Genomic DNA, 25,910 nt, shown 5'->3' with positions numbered 1-25,910 from the left:
AAAGTAAGAACCAGATAAGGTCAAGCAATGTAATAACCTGAGCGTTGCCTAGAGTTTGATGCATCAAAGCTTTCAATAAAACTTTAAAATCTCAGCTGGTATTTTCATGTCAGATCTTCTGCCGGACTGAATCCGAATTGAGGAGAGTCAAAAACTCTCAAATTTAGCTAACAGTAGCATGCAGACAATTTCTGATTCCATTTTTGGCATGTCCAGTCAAGTCTGGGAAAGATCCCCATGTGAAATCTAAGAATGCTGCTAACAACTTAAATAGGGCTGAACTGGTTGGACTCAATATAATACAGCTTCTTAGGTGTTTGTTCCCTCTCTCATGCAATTATGGATAGCCATAATACATGATGTGATATCATTGGCACTGGGGGTGGGGAAAGACCCTGTTGGATGATGTCATACCATGCATTGTTTTATGATAGACATCAAGCAAGGAAGAGAGGAGAAAGACCTGAAGTAGCAGCAACCCTTAAAATGACTTGTTAATGAACCTCTCTGGTTAGCCGTTATTCCTTTAGGGAGGGAGCCAGCAATGCCCCAGGATCTTTGCTGTTATCAAGATCCCTACTCTCATCCTTGCTGGTTCCCAAGAATTGTTCCCTCCATTTTAATGACCCTACCTTCCTCCTTAGAGAGCGGATCACTATGGCAAACTGTATGAAAGGTTTGAAACGCCTGATCATAGCTGTCCTGATCATTTGTGGTAAGTACTCATTGTTCCACTTGAAATTTGAGAAGCATCTGAATAGCGGGCAGGTTGTCATTACTCTGACATAAAAGGTTCTCATGTTGAGCATTTGAATGTCAGAAGTCCCAACATCTAGGGATAAAGGCAGCCAGCCAGAAGAGTTCAGCTGCAGATTCTTGCAGGGCAAAGACGCATGAAAGCACACAGCAGAAGTATCCAACCTACATGCAAGGGCGCATTACTGTACACCCTATGTCCACTCACCCTTTTCTCAGCAAATATAGATTTTCCTCCATCACTGAAAGAGGTTCTGTAAGAGCACATTTGGGTAGGTGATTGAAGTAGAAAAGGTTGGATGGCATGTATTGGATAGGGAGAAGTGAATTTTTGAATGCTCCCCCAAGTAGTAGGAAATGGCTATGTGTGGTGATAATACCTTTCTTGTGTACACTCCCGTATTCCCGTATTTTTATAAAACCAGTCTTCCAGCTGTTTCTGTTCTTTCAGTATGGAGGAGAGAAAGTGTTCAGTGTTCAGTAGAGTTGCCAAACCTCAGTGTAGGCAGGATTAATCTGCTTCTTGAAGAGTTTTGGGAAAAGAGGAGAACATGGAAGAGATGTCTTTCCTAAAACTTTTCTAGTCCGTTACATGTCTGCAGTCCTTCCAGGGGCACAAAAAGTGCTAAGGAAACTACATGGACATATCCATGGTCAACAGACATCAAACATAACTCAAAGGAGATTTTATATTTTTACTATTACACTTGATCTTAGCCAAAAGGCCAAGAAGCAATTATATTTTTACTAAACTGGACTCAAAAGGCTTGGCTGAGAGTTGCTGTAGACATTCTGTAATAAATCCCAGTTAAGAGATAGGTGGAAGTCATGTAATTTCAAATTGTACTTGCAATATTGTTGAGTGTGAAAAGGTGAGGCTACGAATATGCCCTTGAGTAATTCCCTCTGCATGAAATAACCAGGTTGAATCTTGGACATGAAGCTTCAAGTTAAAAGGCATTTGTAGAGTTAACTGTAGAAACTCTTCCCATTTAAGCAGGGTTGGATATTCCAGAGTAACTGCATAGCACCAGCCAGAGGGGTTTTTTTTTCTTATTTCTTACAGGTACCATTTACTGCTTTTATCAATACCTGAAAATATCAGATGGCCTATCATCAAAGGTAAATACCATTCCAGACATGGAAAGAAAATGGAAGTCATCAAAATTGTTTTAGGCCAGATTGGGCAACTTTTGGGGCTATAAGCACATGGGGAATTTGGGAAGCATGCAATGGACCCATGGACAAAAAGGCTGCTGCTGGAGATTTACCTATTCACAAAATGGATACCATTGTGGGCATAGCCACCAGTCACAAAAGACCAATTTACTAGAGGTGAACTACCAGGATACTGTTTTCCCAGAAGGAACTTCGGGGTCCCAAAGCATTCTTGCAAGTAAATAGGATGGTAGAGGCTGGTGCTTCTCTTTGAGGATGCCAAGTTCCAATGTAAGAAAGAAAACTTTTTTAAACCATCAGGTGGGACAGAGAGGTGCTTATTACTGACCGACTCTTGTCCTAGGCAAAAATCTGCTTATTTCTTTGTTAGATTTCTATCCTGCCTTTCCAGAGGAGCTGAAGGTGGCATGCATAGTGCTCCCTCCTCCGGCTTTTGGTGGTTCTGTTATGATGCTTGGTCGCCATTTATATATTTTGGTTTTTATCTTTATATATTGTATGTACTTTAATGTTATGTGGGATGGGTGTGTTTTTTTGGTTTATTGTTTGTTTTCTGTTGTTGTATGCCACTCAGAGTCACATTGTTTGAGTAGGGCAGCCTTATAAATTGGAAGGAAGGGAGGGAGGGAGGAAGGAAGGAAGGATTTTTTTCTCCCAAAACAATATCCCTCACAGGGAATACAGGTAGTCCTCACTTAACCACAATAGGGACCAGAAAATTCATTGTTAAGTGGGGTGGTTGTTAAGTCAGGCATCTTGTGACCACACCCAATTTTACAACATTTTTGTGGAGGTCGTTAAGCTAATCACCACGGTTGCTAAGTGAATCCCACAGTCATTTAGTGAATCACATGGTTCCCCATTGATTTTGCTTACCGGAAGCTGGCTGGGAAGGTTGCAAATGGTGATAACATGACCCCGGGATGCTGCAACCGTCATAAATACGTGCCAGTTGCCAAGCGCCTGGGTCGCAATCACATGACCGTGGGGACCCTGCGACAATCATAAGTGCAAGGATTGGTCATAAGTAGCTTTTTCAGTATCATAACTTCAAACAGTCACTAAACAAATGGTTGTTAAGCAAGGACTACCTGTAGTTCAACAGCTAACTACCACACCACACTGGCTCTCAGTTGTGAAACAGTCCCTTATTTCAGAAATCTGTCCTTTAGATTTATTTATTTTAATTATTTATTTTCTTGGTTTTGCTCTTGAATTTTCCTTTGTAAAGCAAAGTTATGAACATAAACCATTTGTTTTTAATCCTTATGAACCTCTTTCAGATTTACCCCTTTTTCAGGTTTGTCCTTTATTTTTTCCTAGAAAATATGGTCACTGTAGTTATGCCTGATACTTCAATCAAATATTTAAAAAGAGATGTCCACTGAGATTTGGGTCTGGGGTATCACAGGTCTCTCTCCAAAGTGGGCAGATAATTCTCCTAACTGTCAGTCTATGAAAACATGGCAGAAAAGTACTGTTTCCAAAGAAATGGGCACTTATGGCACAAAGAAAGCTTGATTTAGGATTAAGTAGACTGCCTGAACTTGTCTGATATTTTGAATATGCCCTGAAATTAGTATGTTGATATTTCAGATCCATTAAAAAGAAATCATTCTCCTGGACAGAGCATCTGAGCATGTGCAAAGTCTCTTTCCCATAAGGGGAAAAAACCATGGATGTGAGAACAAAGATCCCCCAAGCACTGCTTTAAGGCAGTGTTTCCTAAAAGGCCTGGGTTTGCTGCAACCGCCTGTCCTGCTCCCTGCCTCCCCCACACCATCCCCCGGCTGCTCTCCTAGGAAGCAGATCTACAGGTGCTTTGTAGAGACTGAGACTTGGCACAGGCTGCAGTGCTAAGCAGCCACCCAACCAAGAAATTGAGATTCAGGCCCAGAAAGGCTGTATCACCAAACAGACCCTATAATAAGGTGTGAGCTTTATCTAGAATCCTGTTAGGAAGGGCAGTCCAGGGTGCAATGCACTTCACATTCACCCCCAGGACACTGTGACTGTTCACACACGTACACACACATAAAGAGCCTTTCCTGAGTACCAATTCTCAGTGGAAACCAGCCCTTGCTGGGTAATAAAAAAGAGGGCACCATAAAGAGGATGTGCCATTCACACTTGCTTTGCTTGGGTTTTGAGGCTGCCAGAAATGTTGTATATGTTGTACATGGAAACAGCAGGTGAGTTTGTGTATATACTGGACAGGACAAGACCAGGCCAGCATCATGGGACTGAAGGTTGAAATTTGGGTTTCTTTATTAATAAACAAAAGAATGGCTCAAATAGCAAGATTGGCTCCTCTATCTTTGCATCCTCCAATAACAGGTAGTCCTCATTTAGTGACTGCAGTTGAGACTGGCAACTTGGTCGTTAAACAAAGTGATCACTAAGTGAAAAATCATATGACCATGACTGTGCTTATGATTTTACTTCAGCTTTCCTATGCTTTACAGCATCAGAAGGATACGACTCCAAAGAGCTGGGCCAGCCCAAACAGTGGGGAAGGTTTCAGGAACTCAACTCATGAGGAAGCCAGGTAAAAGGGCAAATCTTATAGCCCTTTTTCCCCACTCCCCACCCTTTGGAATGCTCACCCTGGTGCTGGGATAATTAGCAAGAAGGGAATTAGTGTTTGTATTCACATTCGTTGGAGAGGAAGGGATTACAAGAGAGGAAGCAGGCACACAATGGGGAATATACCTTGAAAGGAATGCAGCTGCTAGCAGCTTAGGAAGCAAATAAAAGCCTTTAGTGTGAAACTGATTAGGGTCTGGTCAATTTCAGGCAGTGTTATGAGCTGCCATTCAGAATCTGACATGTTGCTCCAGTTGAGCCTGTGGATTGTCAACTTCAGGATTGTCAGCCTCAGGAATCATTAAGCCAAGATTTATCTGAGGCTGATTAGCCACAGACATCTGGAGCAGTCAGATGATGAGGCACAACCCCAAGCCCCAGGTCTAGACGCAGGCAGTGGTGAGCAGAGCAATGCTCCTCAGTGAGGTTCCTTGCTAAGCAAAGGGTGAGTAATTGCAGCCGGCTGTCTGTAGACAGATTTATGTAGCTGCTTTGCTTTCAGTCTTTGTTGGAAACAACCGTTCAGTAGCCTAGTCCGTGAACCCTTGAGTCTTGGACCAGCTGACTATCTGATTTGGCATTCTGTGACTCTTGGAACATATCTGGACTACTCTGTTGCTTCTTGGACTGTAATCGGCACTTTTCAGGCAAGTGCTCTCTGCTAGGTATTTGAATTACGATCCCGTCTGCTGTTATCTGCATAAATGGTAGTAAATATTTCAGTTCCTTAGTAACTGTGTCTGGGCATGTGTGCCTGCAACCTTGAAACAGAACAGGCAGCAGCTTCCAGCAGGCTCTAATCAACTAATTAAGGTCACAGAGCTGAACTTGTTAACTTGCCCTTGGCACCTTTTGGGGAAGTGCTGCTGGGAAAAACAACTCAGGAAGTGATAGCTTGTTTAAGCAATCTCTCTGCTTTGTGAGGGGGGAAGAAAGAAAAAAAAAGGATTAGGCACAAGGCAGCCCGTACTAACTGACTGTAATGGCAAACACGTGAATGAGAGGCGTTGCAAAGGTAAATGTGGGCATTGGTTGCAAAGTTACTTTTTCATCACCATCATAACTGAATGTTCACTGTCAAGGCAGTCACTAAATGAGGACTATCTGTAGTCAGTATGATAAAATTTTAATCTGCCACATAATTCATAATGGGCAGGAATAGAAATGAACCTAAGTCAAGAAGTATTTTTTTTTCCCTGAAATGGTCACAGATTAATTGTGTTTGGGGTCCACACATTATAAATTGTTTGTTTATATTAAAGTTGAAGCATATCTGTTTGTTTTTCCTCCAATAGGAACTTACAGAACGGTATGAAAGTGAGCTGAAAGCACTCTGGTAAGGCAATTCCACCTCCCTCCAACGTCTCTTAAAGAGAAGGACTTTACTCATTAACTGAATTTATAAGCACTCAATCTGTCATGACTCTGGGCAGTTTACAAAATATGGCAGTAAAAACAAGAATGTACATAAGCTAAAATAAAAAGAAAGTCCAGAGGAACAAATCTCATCTAATAAATCAAAATGCCACACAAAGGTCTGTCCCCCATTCAAACCTAAGACATGGAGGAAAAGTCAGGGTTTAAGGACTTGTTTAAATAAGGTCAGGATGGGAGCTGTACAAATCTCAGGGGGGATGGTGTTTATTTAAATGCAGCATCTCCCCAGCCAGGCTTAGACAAGTGGGAGCCGTCTATGAGTTTCGGCCTCGGCCCTCATGACCTCATAGGCATTAAGATTAAAACAACAGGTTGACCAACCGCATCCTTGGCCTGAGTTGATTTCTATCCATTGTTGAAGACTTTGCAGGCAATCTTAAGGTTGCCAATACATTGGAAGCCTTCTCCAGATAAGCACCCTAATACATTTGCTTTCGGGTAGCAGACAACAGTGGAACATTCTTTCACTCCCCTGGGTAAAATATTTAAGCTGCAATCTTATGGCTATTTCTGTGGGAGTAAGTTCCACTGAATTCAATGAGATTGATTCCTGAGTACATATGTTTAGGATATTGGTGTCAGGCGTGCTTAACATAAGCTTTTCTGAACCTAGCATCCTTCAAATTCAGGACAGATGTCTTAATCCTTAATTTCCAGGCTTATGTACCCACATTGGCTGATGCATTGCAGGCCAAGGAATGGTCTGGCAAACGGTTTTGAATATTTACAATAGTCTCCTGCAAAGATCTGGGCAACGCTAGATGGCGGTGACGGTAGGGGGTCTGTAGGTCTGTATCCTTTTGCTGCCATCTAATGGGTCTCCAGAGTTTTGCAGCCCATATATTATATGCCTGACACCCATTTCCCCTCCCCCTTATTCCAAGGAAATCACAAAATTTTCTTGAAGAACAAATCCGTGAAATTCAGAGCCTTAAAAAAGAGACAGATCGTCTGCGTTCTGAGATCAGCAGTATCAACGAAGGCATCCTATGGTCTGTAAAGCAAATCCTTGAGGAAAGTGACATCCCAGGAGAGAACACAGATGTAAGAGATGTTTCTTCTTTTGAAGAATCTCAAAAATTCCCTGCTCTCCTATCTTTCTGGATTATCATTCTCCTTTTTACATCTGTTGCTACCATAGCCTGCCAATTTACTTTTCTTTTACAAAATTAACATCTATTAAGCTTCTTCTCATGCCCAGCCTCATGAGTACCAAATATGTTTTTAAATGTTTGAATGCAATATACCAAACACTGACTCACATTGGGGGTCCCTTTCCTGCTGCAAGGGATATATTATTTCATACTGGACACCAACATCCCAGGACTAAATAGGCTTGCATGGTGTATAGTTAGCTCTTTATGTGTTTACATGTCTTCAGCAAGGACATTGTGCACCTTATACTGTATGATGGATGTTATTTTGTCTGTTTGGCTAAGGAAGTGCCAGGTGTGCAGTAACACAAGGCAAATAGTAGGACTACTGGATCTAGGCTGGAAAAATGTGGACAACCCCCAGATAGGGGTTTCCCGTCACTTGTAACAGTGATACTCATAGTAAAAGATGTTCCAATTTGTTTGATGTCTTTATGGTCAAAACATAGCAGTTAGAGTTGTTGGGAGTTGGGTGGCATACACATTTAATAATAAGTAAATAAAATAGTAAAATTATGGAATTACCATTTAACAAAACCTCAGGGGGAATTTGTAGTTCTCAAACCTGCTGAGTGAGATGGCCTGGCTAGATGGATTGGTGGTCCTGAGAAGTATTAAATCACCTCTCCTTTCCATCCAGTTTCTCCTCTGCAGAAGTCCCAGCCTTGACCTCCAGAGATCACAGGCATTGCATGAAGATTTCTGTGTTGCCATGGAGTTTTGTCTTTTGAGGACTGGCTCAAAAGTGCCTTTGGCTAGGGGCTCTCAAAATGAAATGCTATCTGACAGTGGTCTGAAAGATTTGACGAGATTGATGAGCTGAGTCAGTTCCTAGAGAAAGCAGGAAGGATATTTAAAATAGAGCTCTCAGTCATGCCCCAGGGCTAGCTGCAGTGCTGCTTCATAACCATCGCTTTTCCAAGTACTTAAATCAGATATGAAGACATCTGAATATTATCTAAAAGCCTGGGTAGTACACACTGTTTTAAGCACCAGCAGCCACTCTTCCTTAGCTAAAATTAGATGCAAAAGAAATATTATTTCCAGGATACCAGTTCACATTCCTTTTCAGCCCATTCACTTGGGCACACTTCATTCCTATCTTCACTCAGCAAACTTGAGGAACAAACATTTTTTTCCTGAACTGGCAAATTTTGGCTCTTTGGACATGATGCTCGTATTCTTGAGTCTGTTGCCAGCAACTGGAACCAAGTCATGGTACCATTTATAATTCATGGTGTTGAATGTATGTCACTGATGTTTGCAATAAACCATTCCTTTAGATTCGCCTGATGGATTTTTCCCCTCCTTCACAGCAAGTGCTTGACATGATCAATTTGACTTTTAAGAAGATTTATGAAGATCACGTACAAATGGCTGACTGGGCTCAAAAAACAGTAGGTAATGCTGAACTGTTCTTACATTTCACCTGAAGTTTCCTTCTTTCCTTCTATGAAAGTCATTTAAATGCCTATTCTCACTTAAAAAGGAGATCAAATCAAATCAATTCTTATTATGGTCATAGACCAGCTTCTCTTTCATCTGAAGTATGAGTCCTGATCACTTCATGAATGCAGGTCTACAGTTTTCATGACAGTAATATGAAAGTAGTTTGCTGTCACTTTCGTCTGAGTGTTTGCTGTGGTTTTTACTTTGCAGTCTAGTCTGCAGCCCTGGGCTTTCTGATGGTCTCCCATCCAGGTAGTAACCAGGTCCAATCCTGTTTCACTTTTTAAGATCAGCCAGGGCTAGCTAGGTGCTGCCATCTAGTTGGCATAGGTTCCCCTGAGGAAACATGTATGGGTAAGTGTAGGGTGGCCTCTAATGCTAACCAGAGTGCTTATGAAGGAGGGAAATGTGCAAGTGCAAATTTTTGAGGGAGGGATATTGTTCCAGTTGCTGATCATTTTCTCCCTCATCCCACCCCCACAACTAGAAGTAACCAAGATGGGGGAGAAAAATCTCCTTCAGTAAAACCTAAGCAGGGAGCATGACTACGCAAGGGCACCCCCTGCACACCCCATCTCTCATCTGCCACTTCCCCCTTATAAATGCCTTCACCAGCATAGCCCTCATGTCATCTTAGTAAGTAAGCAGAAGCCGAGGCATGTGCATTGTGGAGAAAACACTCAGTTCTGCCTTCCATTATTCTCAGTAGCCAGCAGGGATATTCATAGGGAAGGGATCAAAAAAGTCAAGATGGGGGCCACAACCATCAAAGCCCCATTGCAATGCATGTAAAGAAGGGGTGGGGCTTTGATCGCATGGTTGTGACCCCCATCTTGACTTTTTTGACCTCTGGCAGACATATGCAGCCCATTAAATCTTCTGTGAACACCAATAGCACCTCTTTATTTGAGAAGCCAAGCTCTTAGAAGACCCCTCATGTTTGGACCTCAACTTCTAACTTCTGGAAGGATGGAAAGAACATAATCTCCTGGCACAGAAAGCAGGGAATGTTGCTTTAAAAAGCTTCCAGCATTTGTTCACTTAATTCTGCCACCACTTACCTGGAGTCCTAATACCCTGCAGCCTTCTGCTATCCCTTTTCTCTCTCCATCCAAAATTCTGGAAGCATCTGATTGCTCCTGACTGGATCCCTGGGGGAGGGAATAAAGGTTTCTGCTGCAGATGTCCAGAAGCTATGACCCAGTGTAGCAACATGGACACATCCCTAAATAAAGGGATCTACCAATTTGACAAGGAGGTTGGTTTCTTTAGAAATAGCTGCCTGTTTCAGTATCTGAGAATAAGTAGTAGAACCAACTTCCTTAACTTCACGTTTGGCAGTGAACAAAAAGCTATCTGAATAGTATATACAATCCACCTTTTCTTATGCTCTCAGAGCAGAGAGATACAGCTGTTACGTTATTCCATGCCCCTGTATACAGGTTTTATCTGACTTCTGCTGGGTCCCAAGACCTGGATCACTTCTGAAGTTGCTGCACTGTACAAAATTGATGTACAACTGCCCAGGGTCTCTGGGAGTCAGGTGACATATGAATAATAACAGCCACCACCACAACAACGCTAAGGTCCATGAGTTCAATTCTCAGGAGAACCCCGTTAAATAATATCTAGCTACTTATGTCTGAAATAGAACAAAATGAGTCACGTAGTGTCTGTCTCCTAGTGATCAAAGAGGAATGCATTTATTCTCAATATGAATTTAGCCAACCAGTTTTGACTTTATGGACCTATATGCAAACGGGACATAATTTTTGTGCCCGTAACCAAATATTTTCCAAAGGTTGCAATGCAGCTTACGACTCAAGCAAATTGTACTCAATAGTGTATACTTGGAAAGTGTTTGGAGGAAATGTACTATATTAAGGGAAAGTGCTTGCAAAAATGAGCGTGATAGGGAAAGGAACACACAAACATATACATAAATATACATGTTGAGCAGACTGATATGAGAATGGAATAGAACTGAATTGAAGATTGGAAAAAATAAGGCAGTGACTTGAAATAATTTTTGACAGATTTCCTTCTCTCTCTACAATGAGCTGTCCAAAGGTGAATTGATATTGGGAAATTACATATGAATGAATGTAATTTCTGATAAGAAGTTTCATTGTATCTTACTCTGTACTAATTCTAGCCTTTTTAAAAATCATCTATCTTCATGGAGAAATTCTATTTATGTGTTCACTAGGAGTTGAAAACAACTTGAGGGCACGTTATCTCTCTCTCTCTCTCTCTCTCTCTAGGAGCCACCATCGATAAAGACAGGACATCTAAGAGTTATGTGTCTGAGTATCTGGAAAACTGCTGGTCTTTTTTATCCATCTCTTCAGCCAACCCCCCTGATACTATTCTACAGGTGCAGTATTTCTGTCATTGCTACTAAGAAATTAGTTCAATGGAATAGTACAATTACTCAACTAGAAAAAAAGTAGTGTCCCTTGAATCCAGCTTGATTTGTTGTAACTACATGGACTTACCCCTGTTGTTTTCTTGGCAACAATACCAAAGCGTTTGTCATTATTTTCTTCTGGATTTTTTTTAAACGTCTCAGTCTAGCCTACAATCCAAATACTGACAAAGTCTGACCCTGTTTAACTTCTTTGAGATCAGTGAAGGTAAGCTTGGTGTGACTTATTATGCTCATTGTGCACATTTTTGTGTATGGCTCTGACAACTTTTTCTGAAATTCCTCAGGACTCATTTTGTCCCAATTTGAAAATATAACTGTTGCATTTCCTTGCATCATATTAAGACTGACTTCACAAATCACAATAATATGATTTCGTTTAGTTTAGTGCAGGGTGAAGGATGCACAAAACTCACCAATTCAAAAACAGAATATTCCAGAGAAGTGTAGAACGTTCCCCTTCTCCTCTGCCCCATGCCAAATCTTCCCTAGATTATGCTGTTTGGGGGGCATTTACATTTACATTTACATTTCTGAATGTAAATCTGGAATTGTTTGTGCTATTTTGTGTTGCCGCCTTTAAAGTTGCTTGCCAACTTGCCATCTCTAGTATTAATCTGTTGCTCTTCCAGGGATATTCCTGTAATCCCCTCTATCCCATCCATCCCCTTTATCTGTTCTTTTCACCTTCTTCTACTTTCCTCAGCCTTATGTAATCATTTTTCTAGTCCCTCATCCATTCCCTTCATCTCTAGGGGGATGCAAATAAAAGCGTTGGAGATCTTGGGCCTTTCCAACCCATTCTCCTCCTCCTCCTTTGTGAGATCTAAAAAAAAAGAGGGAATGCCTCATTCAAAAGGGAGGAACAGGGAAAGATTGACATTTTACTGGTTGCAATTGATTGGAAGACTTACACTCACTGAGCTATTATTCTGGGTTAAATACAGAAGACCATTTATCAAATAATAGTTTAGGTCGCACCTATGCGACCTCTCTTGCCACATCAGCCCTGACACTCCCCATGGTTTACGGAGGAGTTGAGGGTGCTGAAGAGGGGTCAAGAGACATCTAGAGCACCGTTGGAGGAAGACAAAGACCGAATCCGACCAAACACAGGTTAGAGCTGCTATCAAGGCCTACATTGTGACAATAAGAGCAGCGAAGCGCCATTACTTCTCTGCCATTATCGCATCCACAGAGTGCCGCCTGGCAGCCCTGTTTGGGATCACTAGGTCCCTCCTTGGTAGGGGGGATCTGGGGATTCATTTGCAGGGCCACATGGAGGAATTTTCAGAGCATCTGCAGGATAAAACCGCTTGGATTGATTCCAAGTTAGACTCCGAGCATGGCGCAGAGTCTGGGGAGATACCAGGGGATCGTTCTTACCTAGTTATCTGGGAACAGTTTAATCCTGTTGTTCCTGAGGAAGTGGACAGGATCCTCCAGACTGTGAGAGCCACCACTTGTCATCTGGACCTATGTCCCTCCTGGCTGGTGAAAGCAGCTCGGGAGGTGACATGTGGTTGGATCCAGGTGATAGTTAATACTTCCTTGCAGGAGGAAGTGTTTCCAGCACCCTTTAAAGAGGCGTTGGTGCACCCCCTCCTCAAGAAGCCCTCCCTGGATCCTACCGTACTGGACAATTTTCGTCCAGTCTCCCACCTCCCCTTCTTGGGGAAGGTGGTTGAGAAAGTGGTGGCATCACAGCTCCAAAGGGTCCTGGAGGAAACGGATTATCTGGACCCTTATCAGTCAGGTTTCAGGCCCAGTTATGGAATGGAAACGGCATTGGTCGCACTTATGGATGATCTCTGGTGGGAGCGGGATGGTGGAACTGCGACCACCCTTGCTCTCCTTGATCTCTCAGCGGCTTTCGATACCGTCGACCATAGTATCCTGTTGGGACGGCTCAGGGAATTGGGGGTGGGCGGCACAGTTCTGTGCTGGTTCACCTCCTGTCTTCAGGGCCGATCCCAGTTGGTGGTGATAGGGAGCGAGAGGTCCCATCCTCGGCCCTTCCTTTGTGAGGTGCCACAGGGTTTGGTTCTCTCTCTGCTCCTTTTCAACATCTACATGAAACCGCTGGGCGAGATCATCCGTCATCATGGGATGAGGTATCATCAGTATGCTAATGATACTCAATTATACATCTCCATCCCAGGTGAGGTAAGTGATGCTGTGACCTCCCTCTGACGGTGCCTGGAGGCTGTAAGGGTCTGGATGGGGAACAACAAGCTTCAGCTGAACCCTGGTAAGACGGAGTGGCTGTGGGTTAATGGCTCCTCTGTATCTGGGATTTTGTCATCGTTGGTGCTGGATGGGGTAGCATTGCCCCAGACAGACCCAGTACGTAATCTGGGGATCCTCCTGGACTCACGGCTCCTGCTCAAAGAGCAGGTGGCAGCTGTGGCCAGGAGGGCTTTTGCACAACTTAGGGTTGTGCACCAGTTATACCCTTTCCTGGATCGGGATGCCCTTCGAACAGTCACTCCCTTGTTCTCTCCCAGATAGACTACTGCAATGCGCTCTACATGGGGCTACCCTTGAAGAGTATCTGGAAGCTTCAGCTGGTCCAGAGCGCAGCCACACGAGCCATTTTTGGGGCCCGAAGAGGGACCCACATAACACCATTGCTCCGTGAGCTGCTTTGGGTACCGGTCTGCTTCCGGGTCCAATTCAAGGTGTTGGTTATCACCTTTAAAGCCCTACATGGCATGGGACCAGGTTACCTGAGGGACCACCTCTTCCCCACAATTTCAACCCATCCCACCCAATCACACAGAGAGGGCATGTTCCGGACCCCCTTGGCCAAAGAGCTCCGACTAGCAGGGTCCAGAAGGCGGGCCTTCTCTGCTGTAGCCCCCGCCCTTTGGAATATCTTGCCCCTGGAGGTGAGATTGGCCCCCTCACTCCTGGCCTTTCAGAGGGATCTGAAGACTTGGCTCTGCCATCTGGCCTGGGGCCAGGAGGGAAATCCTCAAGTGTGGGGTTGGCTAGTCCCTTGGAGGCCTGGCGTTGCTGCCTTGAACCATCGGCCTCCTGGATTTTTTCCTTTATTTTTTGTAAGTGTGTATTATTATCGGCTTTTAATTGTATATTTATTTATTGTTTTTAATGAGTTGTGAGCCGCTCAGAGTCCCCCATTGGGGGTAGATGGGTGGGGACAAATTTAATAAATAAATAAATAGTTTACCTTGCTGATGTATCTGACCTCCTGATCGCACTCCTGGAGAAACTCCAGTAGTCACTGCACTCACTCATAAAAGTCAACCTGCAGGACCTGAATTTAAACTGCATCTGTGGAATATTTTATTTATGTGAATTGCCTCCTGTTTCTAGCCAGATGTACACCCTGGAAACTGCTGGGCATTCCAAGGATCTGAGGGCCAAGCAGTAATTAGACTGCCTGAAAAAATCCAACCCACAGCAGTTACAGTTCAGCACATCACCAAAGCAATCTCTCCTGTGGGAGAAGTCTCAAGTGCCTTAAAGGACTTCTTGGTTTATGTGAGTACTGCTTTGACCTATTCTTGCTTATATATACCTCTCCTCTAAGGTACATTAAAAGAGCTCTGATTTAGGAAGCAGTACGGCTACTAAGCCATTGATACAGATCTGATATATGATATGGAGCCAATCTGGTATAGGGGTTAAGGTGATGGATTAGAAACCAGGGGTCCCAGTTCTAGTCCTCCCTTGTGCACAGAAACCAGCTGGATGACTTTGGGCCAGTCATTCTCTCTCAGCCCAACCCATCTCACAAAGCTCTTGGGAAAAATAGGATGTGGGAGCATTATGTACATGCCTTAATTGTTGTAACAATTAAAAGTGGGATACAAATCCCGCTTTTAAAAATATTAATACATTAGTTAATTAATTAATTCTGGATATGCAAGATTGTTCCCTCTGACAATCCCCTGGTGAAGCTGGAACATGAGACACTGCCAGTTCTTCCAGGGTTTGGACTGGCAACCTATCAGTAGAGGCCAGATTAGCAATCTATTGTAGATACTTTAATTTGGATATATTAATTAAAAAAATGTCATTGAATTAATGGGCTAAATGGCCATTCCATCTGTAAGATTCTAAGAAGAGCAATATTATCTTCCCAACTCTAGCACCTCCTACCCCAAGTAGTCTATTAGTTTCTCTTACATGGGTATGGGCTCATTCTCCCTTGTCTACTTAACATGGAAAATGACCAGCAGTTTCTGTTGCTGCTTCCCAGATGAATTCATTTATAGATTTTCAGCTGCTTCTGCTGACATGGGCCAAACTTTCAATGGGTTTTATTACTCTGGGCAGGGACAATGCCATTTTGCCTACTCCAACACCACTTTGCCTTCTCCATGGGATACTTCCAGAAGTTGACTGTCATGGCCACTTTCTGCCTGCACTGCAACCCCTGTACAGCACACTGATTTGGAATATACAGGAGGAGGGTGAAATGGACAAGACTTCTGCCTGTTTACCTTCCAGCTTTTCCTGAGAATATCAATTTCCAGATCAGTACACCAGAATTGCTGAAAATCAGTAGGTGGCTTTCTGACATAAGCCCTAACGTAGGTATCTTAGCATCATATTAAAAACAAAGACCTTGAAATCCTCCAGCAAAAGCCGGGGGGGGGGGGATATATTTATCACACCACTCTCTGTAGCTCTCTGCTCTCCCCATGTAAAGTACTGTATGTCCCCTTCACCTTTAAAAGATTGTCTGCCCCAGACAAGATTCAAGACTTAATTGTTTTACTTCTGCATTGAGCTGACTGTGTTGACCAAGAATTGTTCCTAGGTTGTCCTTCAGAGCCACCGATGCAGCCAGCATTCCACTCTTTGTTTGAAACCTCTGTGAGCTGCCACTGATTCCCTCCCTTCAATTCTAGGGGCTAAATGATGAAACAAACGAGGAGATTCTATTGGGAACATTCATGTATGATATTGAGAAAGAAGCTATTCAGACATTCCAACTGAAGGTAAACTAGAAATGAGAGCGTTGGGGTAGCAAACTGAAGAAGCCATGTTGGGTTAAACTGTTCTGAAAGAACCTCTCTTTGAGTGTAAGGGCAAGTTCTGCCCCTGTCTCCTAAAAATCAGACCACTTTTAATTCAGTATTGTAAGGAGTAGATTAGGCTAGAGCTGGGAAACCTGTGCCCACTCCTCCCAGGGAATATAATTTAGATAATCTGTGGCAGTTCACCATACTGATGGGACTTGGAGTCCAAAAACTTCTTCCTTTCTGATGGATAGCAATCCCAAAGTGGTTGTATCAGTGTGTGGGAAACAAGCCTGCAGAAATATAGGCTTTGCACCCCTCTATCAAATTGCTAGAGCGATTCAAGATGATGACTGCAGCTCTATTGCTTTTTATTGTGTTTGTTCTTTTTCCTCATCTACATTTCAGAATGAACAAGAAAAGAACTACCAGTATATCAAATTCAAGGTGCAGAGTAACTGGGGAAATCCAAAGTTCACCTGCATTTATCGAGTCAGGGTGCATGGAAAGAGGGTCAATGTGAACCTTTTGGCAGGGGGTGAAATCTTGCAAGATGAATAAAGGAAAACAAAAATATGAACACTTATACTGAGCGAGGTGTAAAAAGCATACAGAACTTACTCTACCTTTTCCCAGGGGAGAATGGGGAGGGAAATATGAGGAAATATTAATTATGCTGGGTGATTTAGAATCTGACTAACAGGATTTGATCACTCACATTCAGTTGAAAATTCAGTTAGATCAACGCAAAGGCATGGAATTGATAAACTAATCTTAGTTGCAGGAATACTTTTGATTCTGTCCAATATCTCAAAAAGAGAAAGACATACACAGATGCCTGGAGGTGATCTCCCAATAAATATTTCTGTTCAGATTATAGTGTGTAGAGGCAAATGCATTGTGGGAAAGAGAGAGAGAGAGCGAGAGCGAGCAAGAGAGACTCTTCTGAAATACAGAATATTTCAATATGACCTTGAAATATATTCTGAGTTATCAGCTTAATTCTAGAATGCTTCTCCTCTTTCTGATGGGCTTTCTGGAAGTAAGATTACTGCTTTCATGACAGATGTTTATCTGACCAGTGGTGTCCCCCAAATGGACGTAACTAGCAGCACAATCCTATGTGTACCATTTATAAATAAAGCCCTGATGAACTCACCATGCACCTAGGTATGCTGCTTATAGTCTGCCTGTGAAGGAGAAGACATGGTCATTTCTTCCCTCAGCAGTTCACTGTTTCTCTGTGTTTGGAGAAAGACTGCTCTGTGCAGATAAGCTGAATGATCTGATCACAGAAGTGGAGACATCATTTCATCCTAGACAGACCATTGTTTTCTCAGAGAGTGACATTCCTTGTCATATGGCATGTGCTCTCTAAAGATTGCCATTCTCCTCTGCTTTCTCTGTAACACAACAAATGTGGTTATGTTCAGTCCATCTCTCCAAACAGAGGAGAGTTCCAGAGGAGTAGTTTCTTTGGAAAGCTTAATAGCATTTTAAAAATATTTGTTTATTTACATCTATGTAAGTTGACCTTGAACACAAATGGACACAGAATTTAAACACCTCCAAGAGATAGCCAAAATCCACTGCTTCTGTATCATATAGCAACACCTAGCAATCAAATGTCTCATTGACAAAGACCAAACTCAAGTTTCTATCCTTCCTTAGACTCTGTCTGAAGTTGCCTGCCTGTCTGCTTGCTTGCTACAATATCTCCGATCAGGAGAATGACATGTGCTTGTCCTAAAATTGTTCTTACCTTCAAGAAAAATGTATCATTTATGTTTAATTTCCCCAACAAAGGAGAGAGATGAACACTTTGCCAGAGTAATGAAGGGAACTTTTATAGTTCATTTAGGTTTTTTAGCATTGTCCTTTCCAAATGTTCAGTTTTGTAACAACATTCATGATTACAACTAAATGATCCTCTGAATAGTTTTCACAGTGCTTGGGTAGGTGTAAAACCTTCCTTCCTTCCTTCCTTCCTTCCTTCCTTCCTTCCTTCCTTCCTTCCTTCCTTCCTTCCTTCCTCCCTCCCTCCCTCCCTCCCTCCCTCCCTCCCTCCCTCTTTCTTTCTTTCTTTCTTTCTTTCTTTCTTTCTTTCTTTCTTTCTTTCTTTCTTTCTTTAAAAGAACTTTATTAAATTTCAACAACGAGTATATAGGAAAATGAAGAGAAGAGAAAGAGAAGATAGAGAAAAGGAAAGAATCAGGAAAGGAGTGACATTTAAAACCTTTCTTCAGAAGCTATTTATAGCATCACCAGAACAAGCTAACAACTGTTGCTATCATGCTGGCTTTGCCTTCTCGCCAAGCCATGATTTATCAACTTACCCTGCTGTTTGCTGCTGTAAAACACAGCTAGCCACAAAACACAGAAGCTAGCAAAGATTCAAGATAAATTTAAATTGTCAGAACTAAGGTTTAATTGGCTAAAAATATTATTTGCCCTTTTATTTATGCATTTGTATTTCAAACAAAATCTCCATCTTCCTGCTTCCTTTATCTCATTGCGTGATACGGGGGCGGGGGGGGGGCATTTTGATGAATGGAGGCCACACATAATATTTTTGGGAAAGTGAATGCACAGTGGGTAAGATGATACTGCAAAGTACACAGGATACTATTGTTCTTATGGGTGAGGGTTTTTTGTTGTTTTTGTTTTTGTGGGTGTTTGTATTTATATATATACACACATACATACATGCATATTCATTCTGAGGTGGGTTCCACAATTTTTATTAGGCAAACCCTCAGAAACACTCTTGTATTGCACAACAAGTATCTTTCTTTGGGCTGAAAATGAAGGGGAAGGAAACAGCATCCAATTATCCAGTGAGAGGGCCCTCCAGCAAAGTTCACCCCCAAACCATTGTTCTTTCCTCACTCTGTTTGCTTTCATGGTGAAGGGAAAAAAAACTTGGTAATAGCATGGAGGACCTCCAAAGCCACACCTCCAATCACACTAAAATAATGAAATGATTCCTTGATTCATGATCCAGATGGCTCCTACCCTGATGGCGTTCCACAAGGCTATTTTCCCAGGCCTTGGGGTGGGCTAGATGGACACACACACACACCCATGTTTCAGATTGGTGTGTTGTCTGGATTGCCATTTCGTTGTTATTTTGTAATTCTTTTGGATTTTTTTTTTTTTGGTATTCGTATTTGCTTGTTTTTTACTTTGTGAGGTGCCCACAGTTGGCTGGAGTCAGGCAGCATCAAAACTGAAGAATAAACAAGTAAATAAATAGATGCCTGCAATAAGCCGCAAAGATGCCAATATGATGACACCTGCTAATGACATCATGCAAATGATGCAATGATGCAGTTGTGTTATGACATCTCAGTAGGGTCATTTGCATGATGATGTCATTTGTCCCTCCTGCCCTCCTAGATGCCCATGAATGTGGAGTCAGTGGCAACCCACTACGTTGCCTTGTGTTTAGGAGGGCAAGAAGCCAAAAGGTGAAACAAGGCCAGCCCCACGTCTCCAGAGGAAGTGCTAAAAATGTGCATTTCCTCTGAAGCAGCAGATGAAAGGCTTCCTCTCAAAGTTTATTGATTCCATTTATATGGCCCTCCAAGAGGTAGTGGGAACTCAGAAGTATAGCATGTCTTCTGTGTGTTGAAGAGACAACTATTTTAGGACCTTCACTACAATTTCTGTTCTTTCTTCTTGTGGTTGGAAGTGGCTCCAGGAATCATTTTGAAAACTGGAATGCATTCCTGGAAGCTCAGATTACCCACATCTGCAGTAGGTTTCGACATATGTGGTAACTACATAAACGGCCAAAACCCTTTTCCAATTTAATTCCTGGTGGCACCACAATCATGCAAGTTTATTGGCAACGGAAGAAGTGGTTTGCTATTGCCTTTGTAATGTTTTACGATTTCCCAGGCTAGTCAATCTCTGAGCACGGAGTAGTCTTGCTAGTATTCAGCTGGCAGATAAATTGTACAAATAAATAGTCTGCAGCCCCAAGAATTCCCATACAAATTCAAGCTATCTTGGCACTGCATAATTTAAGCAAAGTAGGCCAGGCGCTGTCCCTGTGGACGCATAGTGACAATAGGTAGCACCTATTTGGGCCCCCTTATTTGTTGTTACAGGGAACAAGCCCCATTGTAATCAGTGGGGTTAGCCTGATATGCTCCAGATCAGACAGATCGTGCATCCTGATGATACTATAATGAATATTATAATTATATAATTACATATATATATGTAATACAATATAGTACAATATAATAATTATAAATTATATATTACATTGTACTATACTGTACTATACTATACTGAATCACTCTTTCGCATATGAAAGAGGCATTCAAGCTATTTCTCGGGAGAAAAGTTGGGAAAACGCTTTCCAGTTCACTTTAAAATGTAAGAACTCGAGCTCACAAGTACTCCGTACTTGTCAGTACGGAGGGTCACCGTACTCCAGACCCGGGGAATCGTGAGAAAGAACGTAGAGATAGGAAAAGCTATGGGCAAGCTATAAAAACCGGAAGCAGCTTCCACTTCCTTCGTCTTCATTCCTATCTCTATGGGTGGGGACGCAACGCGGAAGTGGCGTCTTCCACTCCCGCCCAGGATTGTCCTCCCTCCTCGGAAAGGTCGCGCAGGCAGGTCCGGTCCGGAGAAGTGACCGGGGCGAGGAAGATGTCGCGGGGTTCGGGGCTGCAGCCCAGGGATGTCCCCGAGGAAGTGATCGGCTACACTCCGGAGGAGAAGCTCCGGCGCCAGCAGCTGCGCGAGCTCCGGCGCCGCTGGCTCAAAGACCAGGAGCTGAGCCCCCGGGAACCGGTCCTCCCCCCGCGGAAGGTCGGCTGGGTGGAAGGCTTCTGGGAGCGCTTTCTTCAGCCTGAGAGGCTCTGGAAGAGACAGGTGAAGCGCGAGGCGAAGGCGGGGTGGCTTCCGCCCCGCTAGCCTGGGAGCTGCCTTCCGGGCACTGGGGGCTCTCAGAGGCTGGGTGGTGATGGGCGTTGTAGTCCAGCACCTGGCCCGGGCACCGGCTTCGAGGAGGGTGCTCTGAAGCAAAGCAAGGAGGACACCTCAGTCATTCTGGAGGGATGTAGCTGTGCTGTGGCTTTTTGACCGGTTAAGGTTGCAACCCCCTATACCTTCTTGGGGTGAAAGGTAGAAAGCACCTGTTTGCCTAGGTGCTTTGTGAGTCCTAACAAGCACTACTTAGCAGCCGTGTACATGATTGTGTTGTTTAATACCCACACTCTCACACATCCTCGACGTCTTGCTTAATAATGCTTCTGTGATAATTATTAGTGCCTTTTTATGATAGCAGTATGGAATATAAAGGTCATTTGGCCCCACTGCTCTCCAAGAAAGCTAACACTTTTTAAGTTTGAAAAGTGGGTTAAGGTAACTAATGATATCTAAGTCTGCCCATAATAAAATATGTAAATATGCTTAGCAAATCAAATTTTCTTTGGCTTTGTTTATTTAGCTTTATTGATTAGGTTTAATTGGATACTGCCCAATTCCAGATTGTTTACATCATGAACCACCCAGAATCAAAGTAGAATAAAAATAAATAGAAAATAGAAAAAAATAGAGATTAAAGAATGAATTACAGAGGGAAATCATAGCCATTAACTGCATGTTCTATTGTCTCCAGTGCTGTTCGTGCAAAGAAAAAGATGCTTAACCTGATTATTTGTCTTTAGTAAGACCAAAAAGAACCAAGAATCTTTAATGGATATGTGATGTGTATGTTCGGAGTAACTCCATTGAAACCCAGGAATATTTTCTAATACAATGATTTTCAGTCTTCTGTCTTTGAAAAACCCCGAGAAACTAATTGACAACTGCCATAGAGTTGTTGAAAATGATAGGATGCATTTAAAAGGCACAGCTGTTCCACAAAAGAGGTGAAGTCTGGCTGCTATGTTTCTGTAATTGGGATCTCCTATATTTGGAGAACAAAACAGACTGTTTTCATAAATTTCCTTTCAATGAAGGAACTTTGTTCATATCTGAGAATGCTTAATTTGGAGATAAAAGTAAATTTATATAAAGGTTCTGAGATAACCTCATGCTGCAAGGCACCTTTACTCTCAGCATGGTGGGAAGTGCTTGGAAGCTTTTCCTCCATTTTGTGTGAATTTTCCTGTCTGCATCCAACAAATTGATTTATGATAACTTGTTTGAATTGAATTAGCTTTATAGATTAAAGCTGGCTTGTTGCAACCAGTTATCCATAAAACTATAGTTTGGTGCAGGATAAAATGATAAATAATCAAACATGTAAGCACAAATTTCTCTTACCCTTGAGGCTATTCCTGAAAGTAAAGGAGATTTATTCTTACCACATTGTACCATAGTTTGCTGTGACATACAAAGAACTCAAGATATTAAGCATAATTGTTGAGTTTCAAAACCCCAATAAAGTTGTATTTATATAAATATACCAAGTTGCAGAGAACTAATTTTAAAAATAATTTATTTTTTAGGTATTCAATATCTACAAGGCTGGAAAATTTACATTATTTCAGGTTTTTGTTCCTCTGTGGTTGGCCCATTATATTGTCAAATATCATATCAAGGTATGTATGTTATGTATCTATTTGATGATATAATTAAAATAACATTCTTTCCTATGTTAGGGAGCCAGGCTTAAGAAATGTTAAAGTTTCACTCCCCCCCCCCAATATTCAGAGTGCTAGAATGTGCCTTCTGATTTTAGCTGCTGAGACACAACAGAGTTCTTTCTGATGAAGCGGGGATCTTAAGATGGCTGTTTCCTGATTGGAATAGTGCCTATGCATTAGGAAGTACCACTGTGTTCAGCACTCATGATTTGCTGTAGAATGGTAGAACAGGAGAAAACAAACCTATTCTGGTAATTTGAGATCATCCAGGAGGCCCTTTCATCACTGTGGAGGTAACAAAGGTGATCTCTTCCTTTCTAGTGTGATAGGTGCCCATCAAGAAAATGTAACATTCATGTATTTCCCAGACCTCAAAGACCTTTTGATACCATTTTATTACAAAATAATAATTGTGAATGCTGTAGATGTAATAAAATGATGAGAGAAAGTTCACGAACCCTTTAGAATTACCCATAATCCTACAGTTCTATAACCTGCAGTGTGATCAGAGCTTCATCTAAGTTCTTTTAAGGGATAAGAGATTCTAGTTAAATCACATTAAAAAAATAATGCACTATGTCAGTAACTTTCTTGAACACATTGAGCCAACATTGTTTTTGTTGGAAATAGTATGTGAAGCTTTAGCTTTAGTAACTGGTAACATGTCTTAGGGTTGCAATGACTTTAAGCACATTTCCTGTTACTATTGAAATCCTGCATGTTGCCTTGGAAGCATTTTGGCCCATTTCTCTTTACAGAATTGCTTCAACTCAGTGATATTGTTAGACTGTCTTGCACGAACTGCTTGTTTCAGGTCATGTCACAACAATTCAGCTGAGTAAGGTCAGGTTTGACTTGACTACTTGGGAATGAGATAGTTCTTTTGCTATAGCCTTTCTCTTGTGTGTTTAGGATCATTGTATTGCATGGCTCACATTTGTTTAAGCTTCAGCTTATGGAATACTATTCTGACATTCTTCTCTAGAATTTGGTGGTACAATTCTGAACCATAGAGTTGGAAATGACCTAAGAGGTCATCAAATCCACCCCCCACACACTGCAGCATTCACTATACCTTACCCAATAGATGACTATGCAGCCTTTCTTTGAAAACCCACCAGGGAAGGGAAGAAACCACTCCATGAGGTAACTTATTCCACTGATTGACAGCTCCTACTGTCAAGAAGTTCTTCCAAATATCTAATCTGTATCTACATCCTTGAAATTTCATCCCACTAATTTTAGTTTCACCCTCTGGAGCAAGTGAGAATAAGTCCAAACCCTCTACAGTGTGATAGCCCTTCAGATATTTGAAATAGCTATCATACCTTCTCTCAAACCTCTCTTCTTGTAAACTATCTTTTAACCATTCCTCATAGGACTTGGTTTCCAGTCCTTTTACCATCTTGGTAGCCCTTCTCTGGACTTGCTCCAGTTTATCAATGTCTTTTTTAAACTGGGGTGTGCAGGACTGAACGCAGTACTCCAGGTGAGGCCTGACTAAGGCAAAGTAGAATGGGATAATTACTTTCTGTGATCTGGACTCTGCTCCTCTTGATGCTCCTCAAGTTATCATTGGCCTTTTTTGCAGCCACATTACACTGTTGGGACATGTTGAGTCCTTCTTACATGTGTTGCTCTTGAGCAAGATTTTCCCCATCCTGTACATGTTTGTTTCAATTTTTTTAAGTCCTTTGTTTTTTTTCCCCTCTCCCCCCCAAGTATTAGCCATCTTAGCTAATGTATCCTAGCTTTATATCAGCTGCAAATTGTCCATTGTTCTCTCAATAATTGTGAGTGATTTGGGTCCTGAGGCCACAATGCTGCCCCAAGCCATGGTAATCCCATCATCATATTTCATGGTTGGGATCAAGCTGTTTTGTTGGAATGCAGTATTTCATTTTTTTCCAAATGAAGTGTTTTTCATTAACACCTAGCGGTTCTGCTTTCATCTCATTTGTCCACAGGACATTATTCCAGCAGTCTACTAGATCTACTATGGCCTTTGGCAGACTTGAGACAGGCAGAGGGTGTTGGGGTGGGGAGTCTGCTTTTTGGAGAGTAGTGATTTCCTCCCATGCATACCACTCTTACTCAGAATTTTCCTTATAGCAGATGTGTGAACATTGACATCAGAGCAAGCAAGAGTGGCCTGCAGATCCCTGGGGTTCTTTGTGACCTGCTAGAGTATAGTACATTTTGCTCTTGGGCTGAATTTGTGTTGGATAACCACTTCTGGGAAGAATAACACTGTGTCCTTCAGGGTAGACCTGATTAGGAAACTGACTCCACAGGGAGATTAGAGCTATTCGTTACTGAGATAGGTTAGAATAACAGAAACTTGCAAGCCTGATTGTTCTTTACTTCCCCTTCCTCTTACAGTATATTCCAGTGAATCGGAGAGGAGCCTGCCCAGTCTCTTCCGAATATTATCTTGTTTCCCAGGACTTAAAGAATCTTTCAGCCCTCTTTCCTATTATAATGGTTCTTGCCTATTTTCTTCAGGGTCATCTTCCCAATTCTCTACACAGTGGTATTGTACTTTCCTCGTCATATACTATTTGCCTGACCATAGATTGATGGAGGCCAAATTCTTTCACAATGGTTTCATAGCCCTTTCCAGCTCATGAACATTAACACGCACACACACACACACAAAGTGAATGTTGGCTTAATGTGTTACATAACAATATACTGTTTTATGTGTGATTTGTTTGTGCCCCCTTTTAATGAAATTAAATTAGTTAACAGGGCTAAGGTTCTAAAAATGTAGTTACCTGTTGGATTTGGTCCCAGCTCTGCAGCAAAATACAAAAATTTAAATTCAAAAACATCCAACAAAACACTTTACATCAACTGTGTATGGATGTTTCTGCAAGGACCTGTGCTGGGTTAGGTCTTCATCTGAAACCTGTGAAATAGAATTTTAGTGTGATGAACTTCAACACTGCAAGCATCTGTTTTCCCATACACAAGGCCTTCATACATCTCCCATCTCTCTTTCAGCCTGTTCTTTAACCAGCACCACTACCACCCCTCCTAATACCACCATTTGACTGTAGCATTAATACAGTCGTATGAAAAAGAAAGTACACCCTTTTTGAGTTCTGTGGTTTTACATATCAGGACATATTAAAAAACATCTGGTCCTTAGCAGTTCTCAAAAGTAGGTAAATACAACCTCAGATGAACAACAACACATGACATATTACACCATGTCATCACTTATTTTACAAAAAGAAAGCCAAAATGGAGAAGCCGTGTGTGAAAAACTAAGTACACCTTATGATTCAGTAGCTTGTAGAACCACCTT

General features: G+C 42.1%; 1 protein-coding gene and 1 pseudogene across 1 annotated transcript in view; one reads left to right on the top strand and one right to left on the bottom strand.

Moving 5' to 3' along the window:
* Nucleotides 1-25,910, top strand: part of LOC112541264 (uncharacterized) — a 34,702-nt gene that overhangs the window by 6,185 nt on the left and 2,607 nt on the right. The window contains exons 5-14 of the mRNA XM_088129782.1: nucleotides 645-715; nucleotides 1,823-1,878; nucleotides 5,817-5,857; nucleotides 6,843-7,002; nucleotides 8,429-8,513; nucleotides 10,826-10,938; nucleotides 14,329-14,496; nucleotides 15,873-15,962; nucleotides 16,392-16,521; nucleotides 22,460-22,552. Coding sequence (XP_087985908.1) covers nucleotides 645-715; nucleotides 1,823-1,878; nucleotides 5,817-5,857; nucleotides 6,843-7,002; nucleotides 8,429-8,513; nucleotides 10,826-10,938; nucleotides 14,329-14,496; nucleotides 15,873-15,962; nucleotides 16,392-16,521; nucleotides 22,460-22,552 — 1,007 coding nt within the window. The remainder of the gene's footprint in view (nucleotides 1-644; nucleotides 716-1,822; nucleotides 1,879-5,816; nucleotides 5,858-6,842; nucleotides 7,003-8,428; nucleotides 8,514-10,825; nucleotides 10,939-14,328; nucleotides 14,497-15,872; nucleotides 15,963-16,391; nucleotides 16,522-22,459; nucleotides 22,553-25,910) is intronic.
* On the bottom strand, nucleotides 1,316-1,493 carry LOC112541265 (U2 spliceosomal RNA; annotated as a pseudogene).

The sequence above is a fragment of the Python bivittatus genome, unplaced genomic scaffold (genome assembly GCF_059951505.1).
Source record: "Python bivittatus isolate LINGU-HERP-01145 unplaced genomic scaffold, Pbiv_v1 ctg000850_np1212, whole genome shotgun sequence".
NCBI lineage: Eukaryota > Metazoa > Chordata > Lepidosauria > Squamata > Pythonidae > Python > Python bivittatus.
Note: the sequence above shows the minus strand (reverse complement) of the source record. Positions and strands in the feature narration are given on the sequence as shown.